We start from the raw sequence: 18,733 nt of genomic DNA on the forward strand, positions 1-18,733 counted from the left end.
AGACATTTAATGACTGAGCCACCCAGGCGCCCCTAATCTACTATGTCTTAATATGTGTATGCTTAATGTGCACATCCACATTCGCATGTATACACACATACATACATAAGCAAGCATGTCCTTCAGATGCACGTTACCACTTTGTGTTAAATTGTTGGGAAATTCAGAAAGGTTTATTTAAAACTAATTATGGCACATTGTACTACCTATTCAGATATCCGTGGCCTAAAGAACGTCAGGAAGTTGACAAGAAGAAATCATTTAAGCTCTGTTTCTTTGTCTCTTATGTGTTTTGGTTATGGGTTACTCATTTATTTATTTATTTATTGTATAGTTTACTCATTTAGAAAAATTTCAGTGACTACCTGTAAGATTTTGCTAGTGAACACAATATGTGAACTTCATAATGTTCATTTAATTTTAAACCTTTATTGGATTACAGTAGAATTGATCCATGATCCTTCTAGTACACAAGGACTTTTTCCTTTTAGCAAATATGAACCTCAACATCACTAGGCAGATAATGCAGTTAATTCCCTTTAGTATATAAAACCATTTTCCATTTGTCACAGGAACTCAAAATGTGAAAATACATATATGTATATAATTGCTTGAACTTTAATAAGTATGCTTTTAAAGGCTAATTTCATCATACTGATTACCCAAACTATTACAATTTTTAAATCAAACAAGAACTTTATGAATACTTTGAATTTCTGTAGTTTTGGTGTTAAAAGACTAAGAAGTAGTAAATATAGGAGGAGTTGCATTACTAAATATGTAGAAAATCTGCAAGAGGAGAAGAAAAATGAGCATTTTAAAGTATTTATATTGTTAGCATATATGATGAAAGAATTTGCTTTTACCATGTTCTCAATTTTGTAAAATTCTCTTGATTTTTTATTCATCTACTGGGCAAATATGGATTGAGTATAAACTCTGTAGTTTTACTGGCTATACTAAAATAGATACGGTAGGCATAGCCCCTGCCTTTGAAGTAGGACGGACAGAAGCAGAAGGAATAATGAGTGCTTATCAGGGTTGTTGTAAGTCATAGATTGAATGCATGTTTCCTCTGACCCTAACACACACACTTCTAAGCCAAGTTTTATACCTCTATTTTTAAGATGAAAGAACTGGGGTTAATGTGGCGAGGGCTTGAATTCGGTCTTTTCTGACTCAAAACCAGTGCCTTAAGCCCCTTATTTTCCCCCTCTAAATGACTCATTCCTATGCCCAGATTAAAGTCCTAGAGGACATATACAGTATCAGTTTCTCTTAATCCATTAAATCGACAAATATTTATTGTTTTATTACTTACAAAGTGCTGTCCTTTGTAATGAGAGAAATAAAAATAAGTAAGACCTACTTCATGCCTTTGACCAAATAGCTGTAAAAAAGGAACATAGTGCCATGTTCTTTGTAACCCTGGGCATGATCAGCCCATTGATTGATAGACTTGTATTATCTACATAAAAGAAAAAGCAAGAAGAAAGAGCTTGGGTGGCTCAGTCGGTTAAGCTTCTGCCTTCAGCTTAGGTCACGATCCTGGGGTCCTGGGATCGAGTCCCGCATCACTCTCCCTGCTCAGCGGGGAGCCTGCTTCTCCCTCTGCCTGCCGCTCCCCTGCTTGTGCTCTCTCTGTCCCTGACAAATAAATAAATAAAATCTTTAAAAAAAAAAAAAGAAAATAATAAGAGGTGAAGGTTGGTCTTCTCTTCCCAATTGTATTTCTTTTAAATCTGATTGAGCCAGTTTGGTTCATGTGTATACTCTGGACCAACAGCAGTCATGAGGGGAAAGCCATGCTCTGATTGGCTCAGGGGCTATCTATCCTCAAAGTTGAGATCATCCTTCTTTGAAACACATGAGGAAGGAATGTGGAAACTTGAATAAAATTGGGGTTTGGCTGTAAATGAAGAATGGAGAAATAGAAACTGGGTAGACAGCTGACAATGAATACTTAACAAGTATCAAGACCAGAGCTAAAGAAGCTGGTTGGATTCAGCAACATGGAGATAATTTTTGGTGCCCTTGGGGAAAGGCGCTCAGTGGTGTGATGGCTATGGCAGACTGCAGAGGGCTGAGGATTGGATGGGAAGTGAAGCAGAGATAAACTAACTAAAGACAGCTCCTTTAAAAAACAAAGAGGGGGGCTTCTGGCTAGCTCAGTCGGTAGAGATCAGTTCCTGATCTCAGGGTTGTAAGTTTGAGCCCCACATTGCATATAGAGAGTACTTAAAAATAAAATCTTTTTAAAAAGAGAGAGAGAAAGAGGGAAGGTGAGCAGTTGAGTAATGGCATTTCTTCTAATAATAAGAGATTTGAACATCTAAAAACATTAATGGGGGAGATCTAGTTTACAGGGAAATGTTGAGGGGCCTGGGTGGCTCAATCGATTGTTCGTCTGACTTTTTTTTTTTTTTTAAGATTTTATTTATTTATTTGAGAGAGTAAGAGAGAGTGTGTCCACAAGTTGGGGGGGAGTGGCAGAGGGAGAGGGAGAAGCAGACTTCCCTCTGAGCAGGGAGCCTGATGCAGGATTCGATCCCAAGACCCTGAGATCATGACCTGAGCCAAAGGCACTTTGAGCGCCTGACTCTTGATTTCCGCTCAGGTCATGATATCAGGGTCATGAGATCAAGCCCCATGATGGGTTCTATGCTGGGTATGGAGTCTGCTTAAGATTCTCTCTCTCTCCCTCTCCCCCTCCCCCCCACTGACACGCGCCCATACTCTCTCTCAAAAAAAATAATAATAATAATAATACTTGAGTGTAATAATTTTTTTTAAAGATTCTATTTATTTATTTGACAGAGATAGAGACAGCCAGCGAGAGAGGGAACACAAGCAGGGGGAGTGGGAGAGGAAGAAGCAGGCTCATAGCGGAGGAGCCTGATGTGGGGCTCGATCCCATAACGCCGGGATCTCGCCCTGAGCCGAAGGCAGACGCTTAACTGCTGTGCCACCCAGGCGCCCCTGAGTGTAATAATTTAACCTTAAGCATGAAGTCAGAGAATTTTCTAATGCCGATTATTAATAATAGAGGGAGATTCTCCTCAGAGAACTTTGATCAGAATGATTGAGCTTGAATGAGAGTACATGTGGTAAACTGGAGATTCCCTGTTTCAGGTGGTTGGTGCACATGTCAGCCTTTCCCCCATCTCCTCTCACCCCATCCCTGATCACCACCTTGTCCCTGACATCTATTCCAGGTTGTGGGTGGGTTATGAATTAAGTCTCAGGGATGAGATGAACTTAGAGAAGAGATGAGAGTGTCTGTTTTACATATTTCTTGGTAATAAAATTTTCCAAAAAACCCTGAGAGTTTATTAGATTTTTAGATGAGTTAAAATGTCATGATTAACTAATTCTGGTATATAGTATACACTCAACAAAGTGGCCATTGTTATGCTTGTCATTGTTACTTAAGCCCCAGTGAATTTGCACCTCTAATTAAGCCTTTTTCAGTTCCCCAGAATTATTCTACTCCCCTCTCCTCTGTCTTCCCATAGTGTCTTGTCCATTTCCCTAGCATAAGGACCTAGTTCATTCTTCTGTATGCATATTTCCTTTTCTTTCTCTCTCACTTGTCTGAATAGGAAGCATCTTTTATTTAACTCTGTATCTCCCAGCACCTAACACATAATGTAACATGTAACTATGTGTCTGGCACATAATAAGCGCTCAAAACAGTGCTTTCTCGGGGCACCTGGGTGGCTCAGTCGGATGAGTGTCCAACTCTTGGTTTCAGCTCAGGTCATGATCTCAGGGTCTTGAGACTGAGCCCCATGTTGGGCTTCATGCTCAATGGGGGGGAGTCTGCTTGAAATTCTTTTGTCTCTTTCTCCCTCTGCCCCTCCCCCCTGCTCGCTCTCTCTCTCTTTTTCTCTAAAATAAATAAATCTTGGGGCGCCTGGGTGGCACAGCGGTTAAGCGTCTGCCTTCGGCTCAGGGCGTGATCCCGGCGTTATGGGATCGAGCCCCACATCAGGCTCCTCTGCAGTGAGCCTGCTTCTTCCTCTCCCACTCCCCCTGCTTGTGTTCCCTCTCTTGCTGGCTGTGTCTATCTCTGTCAAATAAATAAATAAAATCTTTAAAAAATAATAATAATAAAATAAAATAAAATAAATAAATCTTAAAAACAAAACAAAACAATGATTTCTTCAGTTTAGATTGTATGTGATAACCCATCTGTCATCCCTGCTGCCCTGTAAGAGCAGAGAATTTAAAAAATAGGAATAAATGATTTAATGAACAAACAAAACTAAGACATAATTCACAACTCCACTGGACTTCATGTATGTTTTCTGATTATTCTGGGGCCAGGCTCATGAATTTGCTTCCCCTAATTTGAGCTCTGAGCACCCACATTGTACCCTCCAAAAGGAACACAAAGCGAGCCCCCCACTGCTGGGTGCTGAATGTTTACCTTCCTCCCTCAATTACCTCAAAAACCGTAGTTTTTTTCTGTCTTTTAAACTTCAATATTTGATGTTCTTTGATTGTCCTTGAATGCTGCTGTTGTATCTTTTTTTATTTCTGATAACAGCCCTGTTAAGCAAAATCAGCACATTACATTTTTTACTGACTTACTATAAATTGAGGTGCATAGTGGATTTATAGCCCACAAAAGGATTTTAGTTGAGTCAGGACATCAAAATGGTTATAATAAGCCACCTGGAATAGCCCAGAGCTTCGCTAATAAGTCCCAGATCCTGTCCCATCAGAATAGGGCCACTTAGCACAGCTCCCTGCCCCCCTCCCCCCCACACACACGCATACACACACGCGGACACACACATTAAATCACAGTCAGAGGCTTTTTGCTCTTTGGTGCACTACTCCTGACACCCTCTGAGGATGAGAGATGCCAGGGTACTTAGGCACCATTGCCTCAACTATTTTTACCTACCATTTGGGGAGAAGCCATTAACGATGACTATTAGGCACAACATTGCTGTGGCCAATTCATACTCTCAAAATTATCTGGTATTAATTACAAGTTTTAAATGAAAACAAACTCACTTCTAAACCCAGATGTATTTAGTGTCACTTTTACTTCTTCCTTTCAAGGTTGAGATAATCATAAACAATATTTTGTTTTGACAAATTTTTAAAAATTTAAAATGTATTTGAAAGAGAGAGCGAGAGCACGAGTTAGGGGAGAGGCAGAAACAGACTCCCTGCTAAACAGGCAGCTCGCCATGGGACCCGATCTAGGAACCCTGAGATCATGACCTGAGCCGAAGGCAGATGCTTAACCAACTGAGCCACCCAGGCACCCCTGTTTTTTCTGAAGTAACACACACATACACTACATTTGCTTTCCTTTCCTTCCCTCTTGGGGGGAACAATCCTAAACAGAATCTTCAGGAAACTTCGTTTATGGCAAGCTCTTATGGGGTTAATGGCTTGCCTTTGCTGGCTGCACTCACCTGATCTAGCCCCACTAGAGACTCACCTGCAGGCAGAAATACTCACCCACCTGCATTACACCTTCTCCAGCCAGTGTTTCAAGAACTTGAGCAAATCCTTTTTCTTTGAGCTTTTCTTTTCTAGACTAGAACTGACCCCTCTCTTCTCATCAGATCTCACTACCCTTGACTATGCTATAGCTTCAGGGATGTTAATAGAATAAAATTCTCTTGAAAACTGTACCCTAGTTGCTTTGATTGGGATCTGTTCTTCCTCCAAAAGCTTAGCCATTTATTCAGAGATTATTGCAATGAATTACTTTCTACAGGTAGGTAGTTTTATCCATGTTTCCCCCTGAGGGTTTTTTTTTTCTGAGGATAATTAATATTCAAAGTCTTTTGTCCAAAATTCTCTTCTTTGAGTAGTGCTGAGAAGGGACACTGCCAATATTTGTCTGATTCTTTTTCCTTATTTCTTAAACACAGAGCTATCTTAACTAATTGAATGTTTTTGCAAGTGCAGTGGAAGAATACATTGATTAGTCTGGATAGGAGGACTTGCTTGTTTGGAAGCTACTTTTTGTGACCAAGCATAGCGTGACTCTGATCGTTTAGGTGATTTGAAGTTCATCTCTCAAAGGGCTGCGTTAATTCCCAGATCTCAGAGGGCCTCACACTTGTAGCCCCTGTACTAACAACAAAACCGTGTTCAGATGTTAGTGGAACAGAAACTTCACCAGTCTTGTGAAAAGACATGTGTTGGTCTTACTGATCAAAGGGTTTTTTTTCCTGTCAATTCAGATCAATCCTTTGAATTTTATCTTTGCTAGGACTGACAGTGTGACTTTTGCTAACTATAGCCTTTACCTTTGATAATGAGCATTATCTTTATCCTCTTCCCAAATACCAACCAGACCATGTGACTGCCCCTAAAAGGCATCTCTGCCTTCTCTCCTTTGTTTGTTCTTTCTTCTCGCCCACTCGAAACCTTTCTCTACTTCACTGCCTATCCAATTTGACCTATTCTTTATTCATTTATGAAGTCCTTGAGAGGGGGGACCATGCCTCTTTCCTCTCCAGTACCATGCACGGTCTACTGCCAGCACAAGTGTTTAATTGATACTCACTGAATCGAATTGAACCAGATCAGATGTCATGGAGAGTTACGGTCATCTCTTTCTCATCTCAATCAAGATGTTGACCCAAGCAACCAGAACAAAACTTCAGGGAGTTTCAAATAAGTTAGGTATCACACATTCTCAAGAAAAGATTCTTTTTCCTTTGTTGAAGTCAGAAGAATCCTTTTCGGGGCGCCTGGGTGGCACAGCGGTTAAGCATCTGCCTTTGGCTCAGGGCGTGATCCCAGCGTTATGGGATCGAGCCCCACATCAGGCTCCTCTGCTATGAGCCTGCTTCTTCCTCTCCCACTCCCCCTGCTTGTGTACCCTCTCTCGCTGGCTGTCTCTATCTCTGTCGAATAAATAAATACAATCTTTAAAAAAATATTAAAAAAAAAAGAAGAATCCTTTTCTACTTGATAACAGAAGTAGTAACTCTATTTTTAATTTTTTTTTAATTTTACTTATTTACTTAAGAGAGAGAGAGTGAGAGAGCATGAACAGGGGGAAGGGGAGAAGCAGACTCCTCTGATAAACAGGGAGCCTGACATGGGGCTTGATCCCAGGACCCCAGGATCATGATCTGAGCCAAAGGCAGCCACTTAACTGATTGAGCCACCCAGGCGCCCCCCTGAAGTAGTAACTTTATTTATTTTTTTAAGATTTTATTTATTTATTTGACAGAGATAGAGACAGCCAGCGAGAGAGGGAACACAAGCAGGGGGAGTGGGAGAGGAAGAAGCAGGCTCATAGCGGAGGAGCCTGATGGGGGCTCGATCCCATAACGCCGGGATCACGCCCTGAGCCGAAGGCAGACGCTTAACCGCTGTGCCACCCAGGCGCCCCCCTGAAGTAGTAACTTTATTAATGATGCTTTTTGCTTGTCTTCAACAGGCTGCACGCTAAATGGCCAAGAAGTAAGATTCACTGTGCACTATGAAAATGGGTTCACTATCTCCAAGGAAAATGGAGGTTCCAGCAGCATATTGTACCGGTACCCCTTTGAAAAGCTGAAAATGTCTGCTGATGATGGCATCAGAAATCTGTATCTGGATTTTGGTGGTCCTGAGGGAGAACTGGTAAGAGTATTTCTGAAAACCATGTTTACTCTAATAGGTATTTTCTTTCTTTCTTTCCCATTGCTTCTTACCTTTTGTATAGAAAATTATGGACCGATAGTCCATTTGGAGTCAGGAAATTGTTCTTTAGTTTTCAAAGTGTATTGGGTTTGGGTTTGGGACTTGTGTGTGTGTGTGTGTGTGTGTGTGTGTGTGTGTGTCTGTGTTTTTCTTTTTCCCACATTAGGAAATCATTCCTTTTTAAAAAGTTTTGTTTGAATGGTAGAAAGAAAAAATGGATAGCCCTTTTAAGAAATAGGCTTTTATCAAACATGAGCTATAAAATACAAAAACTGGTAAACTTTAATAAATTCTATCCATTGCTATTATTAGTAGTTGATTGAGATGAGTTAAAAGTAATAGAATGACTTGGTTGCTAAAGAAATTCTGCTAATCAGGAAAAAAAGATACAGAGCTATCTCCACACAGCCATTTTTTGTTTTTTTAATCTCCTTGCCTCAGCAGGAATTCATGATTTCCCTTAGGGAACCACAGAAGTGTGTCAAGTGAACTTCAGAAGTCATAAATTATGATAAAGGAGTAAAATAATGCCTTTTCGGTCATATCAGTTTTGAGCCAGTAGTTGAAGTCTTACACTTGAAGTATTATGTCTATTGACACAATCGCCATAGGTGGAAAGTTTTAAAACAGAATCTTGACATTTTATTACTAAAAGAGATCTTAGAGATAATAACCTCCAAATAAGAAATCATGCATAGAAATCTTATTTTATTTTAATTTTTAAAAAATATTTTATTTATTTATTTTTGTGAGAGAGAGAGTGCAAACACGAGCAGGGGAGGGAGAAGCAGAGGGAAAAGCAGACTCTCCACTGAGGGGGAGCCTGATGTGGGACTTGATCCCAGGACTCTGGGATCATGACCTGAGCTGAAGGCAGACGCTTAACGGACTAAGCCACAGGCACCCTAGAAGTCTTATTTTAAATGATGAACCTTTAGGAAACTATGGTTGGGCCATGGACCAGGGCTTTTCAAAAGCCTGAAGCAGCCGTTTGCAACAACATGGATGGAACTAGAGGGTATTATGCTAAGTGAAATAAGTCAATCAGAGAAAGACAATTACCATATGATCTCACTCATATGCAGAATTTAAGAAACAAAACTGAGGATCATGGGGGAAGGGAGGGAAAAATAAGATGAAGTCAGAGGGGGAGACAAACCATAAGAGACTCTTAATCATGGGAAACTGGGGGTTGCTGGAGAGGAGGGGGATGAGAGGTGGGTAACTGGGTGATGGACATTGAGAAAGATACATGATACGATGAGCACTGGGTATTATATAAGACTGATGAATCACTGAACTCTACCTCGGAAACTACTAATATACCATATGATAATTAATTGAATTTAAATTTTAAAAAAAAGTGGGAAACACATCCCTCAGAAGGCCAGAAGGAAGTATACTCTGAAGCGTCAAATCACTGATTTCCCACCCAAAGGTCTTTGATTAGATCAGGTGATGTTTCAAGGGCCTCAGGAATCCAATAAGCACTTTAAAATCATTTGGATTTAAGCATTGTATCTAATCTCTGGGAAGAGACCTTGCTGGGAAATAAAGTTATGTACATATTAAAAAAAAAAAAGCCTGAAGCATTAGACAGAGTTAAATGCTTCTATTAAATTAACTTCTGTTAAATTAACCAGTTATTAATAGCAGTTGTCATTTAGCAAGACAGGTGTTAGACTATTGCTGGGTATATGATTTTAGTCCCTGCTTATACTTAATATATACAATGTTTAATGATGAAATTCATGCTCTGTAATTTATATTTTAAATAAAGTTGTATTTTTCTTTAGAAGGTATAGTTTACTGTGTCCTATTCCTGGTTTCTGCATCAGTGCTAATGACTGACAAATCACTTGACTCACGCAGCCTGATGGCAGGTCTCCTTGTTCACCTGGTGTCAGCTGTCCAGATTAGTTTAGGAAGGTATGACTGGCCCCCTGACTAGCCTCAGGAGTTGTCATTCCCACCACAAACCTATGAGGGATACCAAAAATCATACGCATCCATAGTCACGTTCAGCTGAGTTCACTGTGATTCCCCCCGGGGATATTATCACAATTAATGGTCTCCATATAGGGTGTTCCTCTTTCTTTTACATCTTCTGTTTAGTTCTTCCTGCAGGCACAGTGGAACCCAGCACCCCACCACTTGTCTCTGATTGTGATGTGCAAGCTCACACTAGTGTTTCATTACTACGTGGAGTGACCTTACTTCAGAGTATACTTTTCATTTGTGGCTTTAAGTTCCTGAGAGATGTTTCCATAAATCTGGCACCTTTTTAATCCAAATTCTTTCTACAAAGTAGAACATCACATCCAGATTCGTTTGTTTTGTGTCTGTTTATGAAAGCTTCTGTGTATGGTAGTGACAATTCGTGTGATCTCTCCGCAGACCATGGACCTGCATTCTTGTCCGAAGCCGATCGTATTTGTGTTGCACACGTTCTTGTCAGCCAAAGTCACTCGCATGGGACTGCTCGTATGAGCAGCACAGAATCAGAAAAGAGTCTTGAATGTCACAAGAAGTATTTCCACCTCAAAAAAAAAAAAAAAAGCACAAAAAGAAAGCTCTTTGCTCTCTCCTCCAGCACAGTGCCTTGACGAGGACCTGCAGATCACTGCTGAACAGTAACCGTGTTTAAAGAAGAGCCTGCCTTTCATGAGCTACCTTGGCCAGAAATTCTAGGACTCTAATAAGCTCCAGACTGAAGCTGTTGATTTATTGTCTCGTTTCCTAATGTGGTTTCTAAGTCACTAGGTTTATTTCCCCTGTGAAGAAGGATGGCTCATTGTGGGTTTTTGTTTTGGGTGGTTTTTTTTTTTTTTTTTTTTGGTCTTTTTAGGGCAGAATGAAATACTCAAGGGTTGTTTTCATTTTCTTCTTCCTACAGGACTTGTTTCGAGCTTAGCCTTGACATCTTGCTTAGTTCAACCGTCTCTTCCCAGGTGCCAGTTATCAGCCACCTGTGCTTCTTGGCCATTCCAGATAGGTCGTACGTGCTGTTGGAGCTTACTTTCACTTAATCCTTCCACCCTAGGAAGTCCTTGAATTGCATACCAAAGCATCTCCCATCTGTCCTGGCTCTCCTGCATCCCACCCTGGCTGTCACTTTCCCACCGCATCACAAGCTTTGCCACTTATAAGTGCTACCTTTAGGACTTAGAACTTGCGAAATTTGATTTGCCTTGCCTTCCACTCCCTTTCTAGTGGCGACCAAGTTGGAAACCACTGATTTGAAAGAAGAGGTTTGCTTGTTTTAAGATTTTTCTGATTTATCTTTGGTAGGAGCCAGGGGATAAGATTTCTTTAAAAAAAAAATCCTTTTTTTAGCCTAAGCCATTTTTTATTGCTTACCAAATGTGCCTTTGGTTAGGGTTAGTGGAGCTTTATTAGTCACTATTTTAATAACTGGATATCACTGCCATTCCAGGGAGATCATCCATCTTAGTTTTGAGGAATAGTCTTTGAAATGGGTTTCCTTAGGAGTATCTTTTCTAGTAGGCAGATCTCATTGAGGAGGATAAATCTTGTGGAGAGCCCGCTTGTTTAAAAAGCAGGTTCTATAAAGCCAGCTCTTCAGCACGAACATCATGTGCTGTTGCTTTGGGCTTTGAGAGCCCATGCTGGATCCTGGCCCTGGTCCTCTCCCTTTGTGGCAGGAGAGTGGCATGGACAGGCAGCTGCTAATTCAAGACTCACTGTTAGCTTGGTAATGCATTCTACCGTGGCCAAAGTGAGATCTCGGAACAGCTACCTGGGTTTTGCTAAGCATTGCCAGATGTCATGATGAGGACTTAGTAGCAGTAAGATTGCTGATTTTGTGGTATTAAAGAATCGCACTCAGCTTGTTTTTCCTAATTATGAAGGAGGTATATATCTGAAAACATTTAAAATAGTATAATAGCTATATAAAATGTCAAGATTACTGCAGTCCCCAGATCTGAAAGAAAAGGTAATATTGACTTGGATGTTCTCGGTGTTATTTGAAGAAATGTCTAGGACTAGTTCTCACTTACTAGATTTATTAGGAGTGCCATAAGAGGATGTGAGCACTTCGGAGAGTAGAGGAGGGTGGCACTCCAAATAGAGAGGAAAAAACCCCACAACCATAAATGCAGAACATGAGCGATTTGGTGTGAGTGCAGACTGACCTAGGTGGGACATTTGAAAGAGCAGACTCATTAGCAGAGAGTTTGAGTTAGACACTGTCACCCCACTGTCTTTCTTCTACCCATAATTCAGTCCTCCTTCCCCTTGTACAGTGAGATTAACCACATACAGAGGCTGGGGAGAGAACTGTTCTTCCCGTGGCTACCATTCCAAAAATAAATGATTTGATCCACTTCAAACCGGAAATTGGAATCTAGACTAGAATATGTCTTTCAAGAACTTTTTGTGTTTTAAAGATTCATAAACCTATGTTTGGTTCCATCTGAAGTAAATTTGCAAGGGAAGAAAAAAAATATCTTGAAGGTCCAGCTATGATTTCTGGAAGCAGAATTTCAACACATAATACCCTCAGATAAGGGAGCTTAGACACTCTTCACAGTGAGAGCATTATTAACCCGAAAAGTTGCACAATGCAGTCACAGACTTCGCAGCAAAGCCGTTTGGTTGTGGTTTTCTTGGTTAGTGTAAAGGCTAAGCCACTGAGAATATTTTCCGGGGAAACTTCTGAGCCCCCGTGCTTATCACTTATATGAGAAAGATCTCTAAAAAAGGTGTGATGAACGTGTGAGCAGGAGAAGGTAAAGCGTGTGAGTCATTTTGGCTCATTTTGTTCAAGCTTGACTGTCATGTTTAACACCAAGGTTCATAGGGTTTTTAAAAATCTTTTGAGTCTTAATGTGAGATGAAAGTGTGTGGGAGATTTCCTTTGACCACTAGCACTCCCGAGAGCAAGAGCCCTTAAGCTGTTTCTGTGACATCAACAGCTTTCCAATCATGGGTGACCAGCTTCTTCTTCAATTAAGTGTGTTTGTGGAATTTTCAAACCACAAATGAAGTGCTTTTTATGAATAGGACAGCCTTGATAAATATGTATTTTGTATTAAGATGCCAAAATACAAATTATTTTCAAATGAGGACTAAAAATGGGTATTTGGGGTATTTCACACCTTTTATAGAACAGCTTGTCATTTCTTTTTCATTTTGAATTAGAAAATTGCTGAGAATGTTGTGGGCTTCCATGTGTAGAAGTTTCGTTTCCATTCATCCCAATGGACCCGCTTCCTGTGCCCTCAATTCCCCCCAGACCTGGGGCTTAGACATCTTCTCCATATTCCACACAGATGTCTACAAGGAACCAATTGGTGTGTGAAAATTCTTCCTCCTCATTTCCTAAAATTTCTCCCTTTCTTCTTGAAAGAGAAAGGAAAGAAAGAAAGAAAGAAAAAGAAAAGAAAAGCTCAGTTATTCTTTTTCTGAAAAAGGTAAGCCCTTTCCTGAAGTTACCACACCAACCTTACCTGGAAATTAGTATCTGATATTTTATATGAAGTAATACTTTAATGTATGTTTATACAGTATTTATTAGATAATTATAACTATTAATTCCTCTACCTAGTAGACAGTTTCAGATTAAATATTGGGACATATACAAGCAATCAAAAATATTACTTTAAATGTCATTCACCTATTTTAAAGCCATGTTTTAGCACTTTTTAGGCTAGGTAAAGTCTGATAGTGCCTGTTTTTATCAGCTGTACCCTCACAAACTTTGTTATGGAACATTATTAGATGGCAGGAGAGATTGATTTATTTATTTCTTATATTTTTAAAAGTGGAAAAATCTAACCAACAAATGATTAAATTGTCACTGATTATTTGTTTTCCTAATTTATCTTCCTAAGCAGAATGGTAACAAAGTTTTATTCAGCCAATTAAATGCACTTAGCTAATGAACCAAAATTTATTCTTAAAAAAAAAAAATTAAGCTGTGTGGAATCTGGACAAGATTGTTTCTCCTAGAAAAAGTTTTCACTGTAAATGGTTTTGATGGACAAAAGTGTGACCACATTTGAGAAAAGGTTATGATGGATTTTTTTTTTAATTTGTGAGAAACTCCAGGTCTTCTTGTTTAATTTATATGCATGTGGATATATTTGTATGTTTTCAAAAACATGGAAGAATCTCCGTATTTTTAATGCAAATTATATTGTAAGCTGCTATGCAAATTCTATTAAAAGCCCTACCTACTTAAAAGTTAAACATTTTTGAAGCTTTCAGGGAAGACCTGTAGACTTAAGCACTTTCTCTGCTTTTTTGTATCTTACCTTGGACACTTACGCTGAACTTTGTTATTATTTTCACTGGTTATAAGCTATTGATTGTACATAATATTGAAACTATCCAAATATCCAGCATACATTTCCATGTTGCTGCCATCCACCATTGACGCTACAAATGAAGGGAGGGGGGTGTTAGAAAGCCAAAGGTCATCTTTTTTCAATTGCTAATGAGGAAGTGAAATGCTAGATCCCTTTGGTCTCAAAACAAATTCCTCTGATCAGATGAAATATCTGTGTAAGAGACTTTAAATTTGGGATTCTGCTTAAACTTTAAGCTTAAGTTGAATTTGACCATAATCATATTCACTCTTTTTGTGTGTATATCTCTATCAGGTCTATAATGTGCCAGGTGGTATTATATTATATTCTGTCTTGAGTTTGGAAATCTTTCAGTTAGATTTAAATTGTTCTTGTGGCTTTTTTTTCCCCTCCTGAAGATGAAACCAGAGGAATCTGCCATTTGCTGTTCTTTTTCTCTCAAGATTGCTTGGTAATCTAGAATTCTTTTTACTTTCTACATACTGTCTTTAAAAACTGACAGCAGCAATCTCTCTCCCCCTTCTCCTTTTTTAAGGCTGTCTCCTTCCCTATACTGGGTATATAGACAATAAATGTGTGATGACAGTCAGTTATAGAATAATTATGTTGTATATCAGGATTCTGTGTTTTTGAGCAATATAGCTACTCCTATCATGTAACGATAAGTGAAATTTACGCTAGAAGTAGACTGCTTAGTGGCAGATTGGAAACCATTTCTCTAAAAAAAAAAAAATACAGATCAATGATACAAGTTCATTCTATCAAGGGAGAGAATTTCAAGTAAAATAAGGTACCAAAAGTAGGTTCACAGAGCACACCTGTACATCTGTTGTCTTTTTTTCTTTTTTTTTTTTTTTTTGGCAATAGCTAAACTACCAACTGGAGAAATGGCTTTTATGTATTAACTCAACAAACTATTTTAACCAGATTTCTTCTTTTGTTTCAAAATTGATAAACTTGAGCTTCATCTCTTGCCACCTCCATTCTTCCCACTTGAGGTAACTGAACCAAAGCAGACTTAAGTTTTAAAAGTCAATCTGCATTTGATGTAATTCATAAATAATGCCATTTGCAAATGATTCTTTGCTCTCTAATGAACATTGGACTATATTCAGCAAAAATCTACCATCTGAACTGTAATCCTTGAATTGCTCCAAAATAGATTGGTTGAAACTAAAAAGCTATAATAGAGAAATGATACTTTATTATATCGTAAGATTAGCTGCCCCGGTAGATTCCTGGTACCTTCCTCAGTTCTGTTGTTTTGTTACCTCCATGCTATTGACACAGATGCTTTGTTTTAGAGTCCCTCTTTATCCCAGTCACATATTATACCCTTGGAACCTGAGTGTTCTGTCACCTCTTCCAAAGTGATAGAAGTCTCTTATGAATAGACAAAAGGTTCTTTGGGGGCATAGAGGAATTCTGAAATCACAGGCTAATTAATGACATATTAATTCAAGTATTATTTCATCTGATAAGCATTGATCAGGTACTTTGAAGGGTCCAAAAGAAAGTTCCAGCCCTCAAGTAGCACATAATCCATTATTTCTCAGTTATACCATGCCATCTGTCAATCAGCGGTTAAGTAATTAACCACTTCATACTTTGTTACCAAAGTACCTCTGCAGTTCTGCTCCTCTGGCTGACTGGAAAATGTTCAAAATGGTGCTCGGTTTTTGGTCCATGCCAACATGAAAGAACTCCAAGCACATTTAAGCAGGTCAGTCTTTTTATTATGCTTAATTTTTTTAATGCAAAATTACACTTCAGTGGGGACTGGCTCAGTTGGTGGAGCATACGACTCTTAATCTTGGGATTGTGAGTTTGAGCCCCATGTTGGGTGTGGAGATTACTTAAAAAATCTTTTTAAAAAATTAGACTTCAGTTTGAGAAGAACAATGTAGAATATCCCTGGGAATAAATCACAACAACAACAGAACTTAAGCTCTGTTGCCCAAAGTGGATCAACAGGAAAGTCTTTAAAGAAATGCTTCTGTTAACTATCAATAGCAAAGCTGAATGTATATTTCATCTACCCCTATTTCTAAATTGTGCTGATGCATACATTTCCACACTTACACCCTTCAAACGTTTCATTTGCTGAAAGTCCTTATACGTGGTAAAAGGAATATTTGTAATGGTGTGTCAAAATGAAGATATTTTAAACCTAGCAAAATTCCACTTACTCTAGTACACTCTGACACTCAAACTCAATGAGAAAACAAGGAAACAATGGAGGCTAGTTGAATTTTTCCATAATTTTCATACAGTGACAGCCCCCTCCCATCCACCTTGCCTTCTATTTATTATTAGGGTCAGCTTTTAAGGCAGCATCCTTCATCATACCCAGAAAGTACCTCAGTCATCTGTGATTAGAATGGCACAGGGCACATAGTCACGTGGGCTCCTTACCCTTTGTTTTCCAGCGTCCCGGAGTAGTGCACACAAATTAGGTCCTGCCTCCAGTGTGTTGGCCTTTACTTAAAACCTACCCTTTGACAATCAGGTGCTAATGATTCTATGTTATCGGAACCAGCACATGAGTATTGTCGTGTAAGTGTCTGTTCCTCCTAGGTTGGCAGAAGTGCTTTCCTTCATAATCCTGTTCTAGAGGGTATCAGTTGTGTTTTTCACCTCTGTTTTGTGAATTACTAAAATTTGGGGGAGAGGAAATGATTTCAGCTAAGTTTTGGGGTTTGACAGAATCATCAATCTCAGCGATATTCTTCACACCTGTAGGAAGTCTACTCTGATTACAAGAACAGGTGTGGGTTTTGTATTTTTTTTTCTCCAGCATAAGACTCCAGTATTATGTTTACAATCTGTTGGATGTGTTCAGCATGATAAGACCTTGGTGCCCAAAGAGTCTGTTTCCCTTTTGGTACCAGACCCAAGGTCTTCCAGAAGATAATGTGGCAAACCACTACCTACGAAGGCCTATTTTGGCTAATCTGTGCAAATTCTGACTATACCCCTTGTATGTATTTTGTTCCACACAACTTTCATTTTTGTTAATACTTAAGTCTTAGAAAGCTAGAATAATACTTCTACAAGAAATCAAAAATATGTGATATTCTGGTTTTTTTCTTCTTTTTAGAACCCTGTATTTAAACAAGACTTCTTTTTAAGTGTTGTTTAAAATTTAGTTCTCAAATCCTCTGGTATCATCAGGCTACCAAATCAAAACTTACGGCATAAAACAGGGCAGTATGTGTGTTCTTAAGAATTAAAAAAAGCTTTATGTGTACTCTATAAATGCATAGACAACACTTCCCCTTGAGTTGCACATCGACATACAGCATTGTACATTACAATGAAAATTTGTAACTTAAGGGTATTATATATATAAATACATATATAGCTTTGTAACCTTTATACTGTAAATAAAAAAATGCTTTTAGACTTGTGTTTTTTCTTGTATTTTTACATTAAAATGTTTTCAGGGGCGCCTGGGTGGCACAGCGGTTGGGTGTCTGCCTTCGGCTCAGGGAGTGATCCCGGCATTGTGGGATCAAGCCCCACATCAGGCTCCTCCGCTATGAGCCTGCTTCTTCCCTCTCCCACTCCCCCTGCTTGTGTTCCCTCTCTCGCTGGCTGTCTCTATCTCTCTCGAATAAATAAATAAATAATCTTTAAAAATAAAATAAAAAATAAAAAAAATAAAATGTTTTCAAACCTACAGGAAAATTTCAACGAGTACAAAGATCTCCCACATCCATCATTTTCACCCAAATTTCCCAGTTGTTAGCATTTTACATTTGTCCTGTTATCCTCTCTTATCTTTCTCTGACATGTTCCTCTGTCACCCTTCAATCCTCAGTGTGTCCCACCCAAACACAGTGACACTCTCCTGCACGGCCAACGTTCATCTCCCCCCCCCACCCGGGTATCAGCCCCAGCACAACACTACCACCCAAGCCACAGACCCTATTCATGTGGTGCCAGTCGTCCCAGCAACGTCCCCTTTTCCCTTCTGGCACAGGCTCCTATCCGGGACCACATGTGGCGTTCGGTTGTCATGTCTCCTCAGTCTCTTTTGGTGTCATTTTTAAGCAGCTGTAAGGCAAGTCCAAACTCTTAAAAACCTCACTGACTTTCAGTGACAGGAGCTTAATCACTGGATCCATCTGAGCTTTAGTATACTTTGAGTCACACAGAGGAGGGGAGATGGTTTCTCAGGAATCATCAGTGCTCCATTCATTCGGTGTCGGTGACTCACTTTGCATGAACTTTCACCCTGGCCCTACCTCTCCAAACTGTTACTCACCTGAACTCAGTTTTTATTCCTCTTCTTCCACACTCCTCTTGGCCCCTACTCAAGGGTTCCTTAGCAAAATTGCAAAGAACCCACTCCTTGGCAGGAGCCCTAGAATGCTGGCATTTGTACAGTCTGATTTTACCAGGTTGTATTGGTTAAGCAGCGCTGACCCACTGGTCCAAGCTCAGGTCCACCACAAGTGTCGCACTGCCAGCATCAGCTGAATCCGATCTGGGAAACTGCTGTGCATGAAGGAACAAATGGAACCGTGTATTTGCAAGTCAATGACTTTCTACCTGAAGCGTGGGAGCTCGAATGTGTGGGAGCTGCGAATCTGATTTCTGCTCCAGTGAGAAAGTTAGAATATGAAGTTCTTGATCTGCTTCAGGTTTATGAAGCCTAAACATGCTCCATGTGCCAGCCCACAAATAATATTTTGTGCCTTTATTTCCCCTTTCCCTCC

At 39.5% G+C, this 18,733-nt stretch overlaps 1 protein-coding gene across 1 annotated transcript in view; it reads left to right on the top strand.

Annotated features, from left to right (window-relative positions):
* SNTB2 (syntrophin beta 2) overlaps nucleotides 1-17,414 on the top strand; it is a 103,718-nt gene extending 86,304 nt beyond the window's left edge. The window contains exons 6-7 of the mRNA XM_034639036.1: nucleotides 7,430-7,614; nucleotides 10,072-17,414. Of these exons, the coding sequence (XP_034494927.1) occupies nucleotides 7,430-7,614; nucleotides 10,072-10,164 (278 nt within the window). The 3' untranslated portion in view covers nucleotides 10,165-17,414. The remainder of the gene's footprint in view (nucleotides 1-7,429; nucleotides 7,615-10,071) is intronic.
* The last annotated feature ends 1,319 nt before the right edge of the window (nucleotides 17,415-18,733 follow it).

Source organism: Ailuropoda melanoleuca, chromosome 12 (genome assembly GCF_002007445.2).
Source record: "Ailuropoda melanoleuca isolate Jingjing chromosome 12, ASM200744v2, whole genome shotgun sequence".
NCBI lineage: Eukaryota > Metazoa > Chordata > Mammalia > Carnivora > Ursidae > Ailuropoda > Ailuropoda melanoleuca.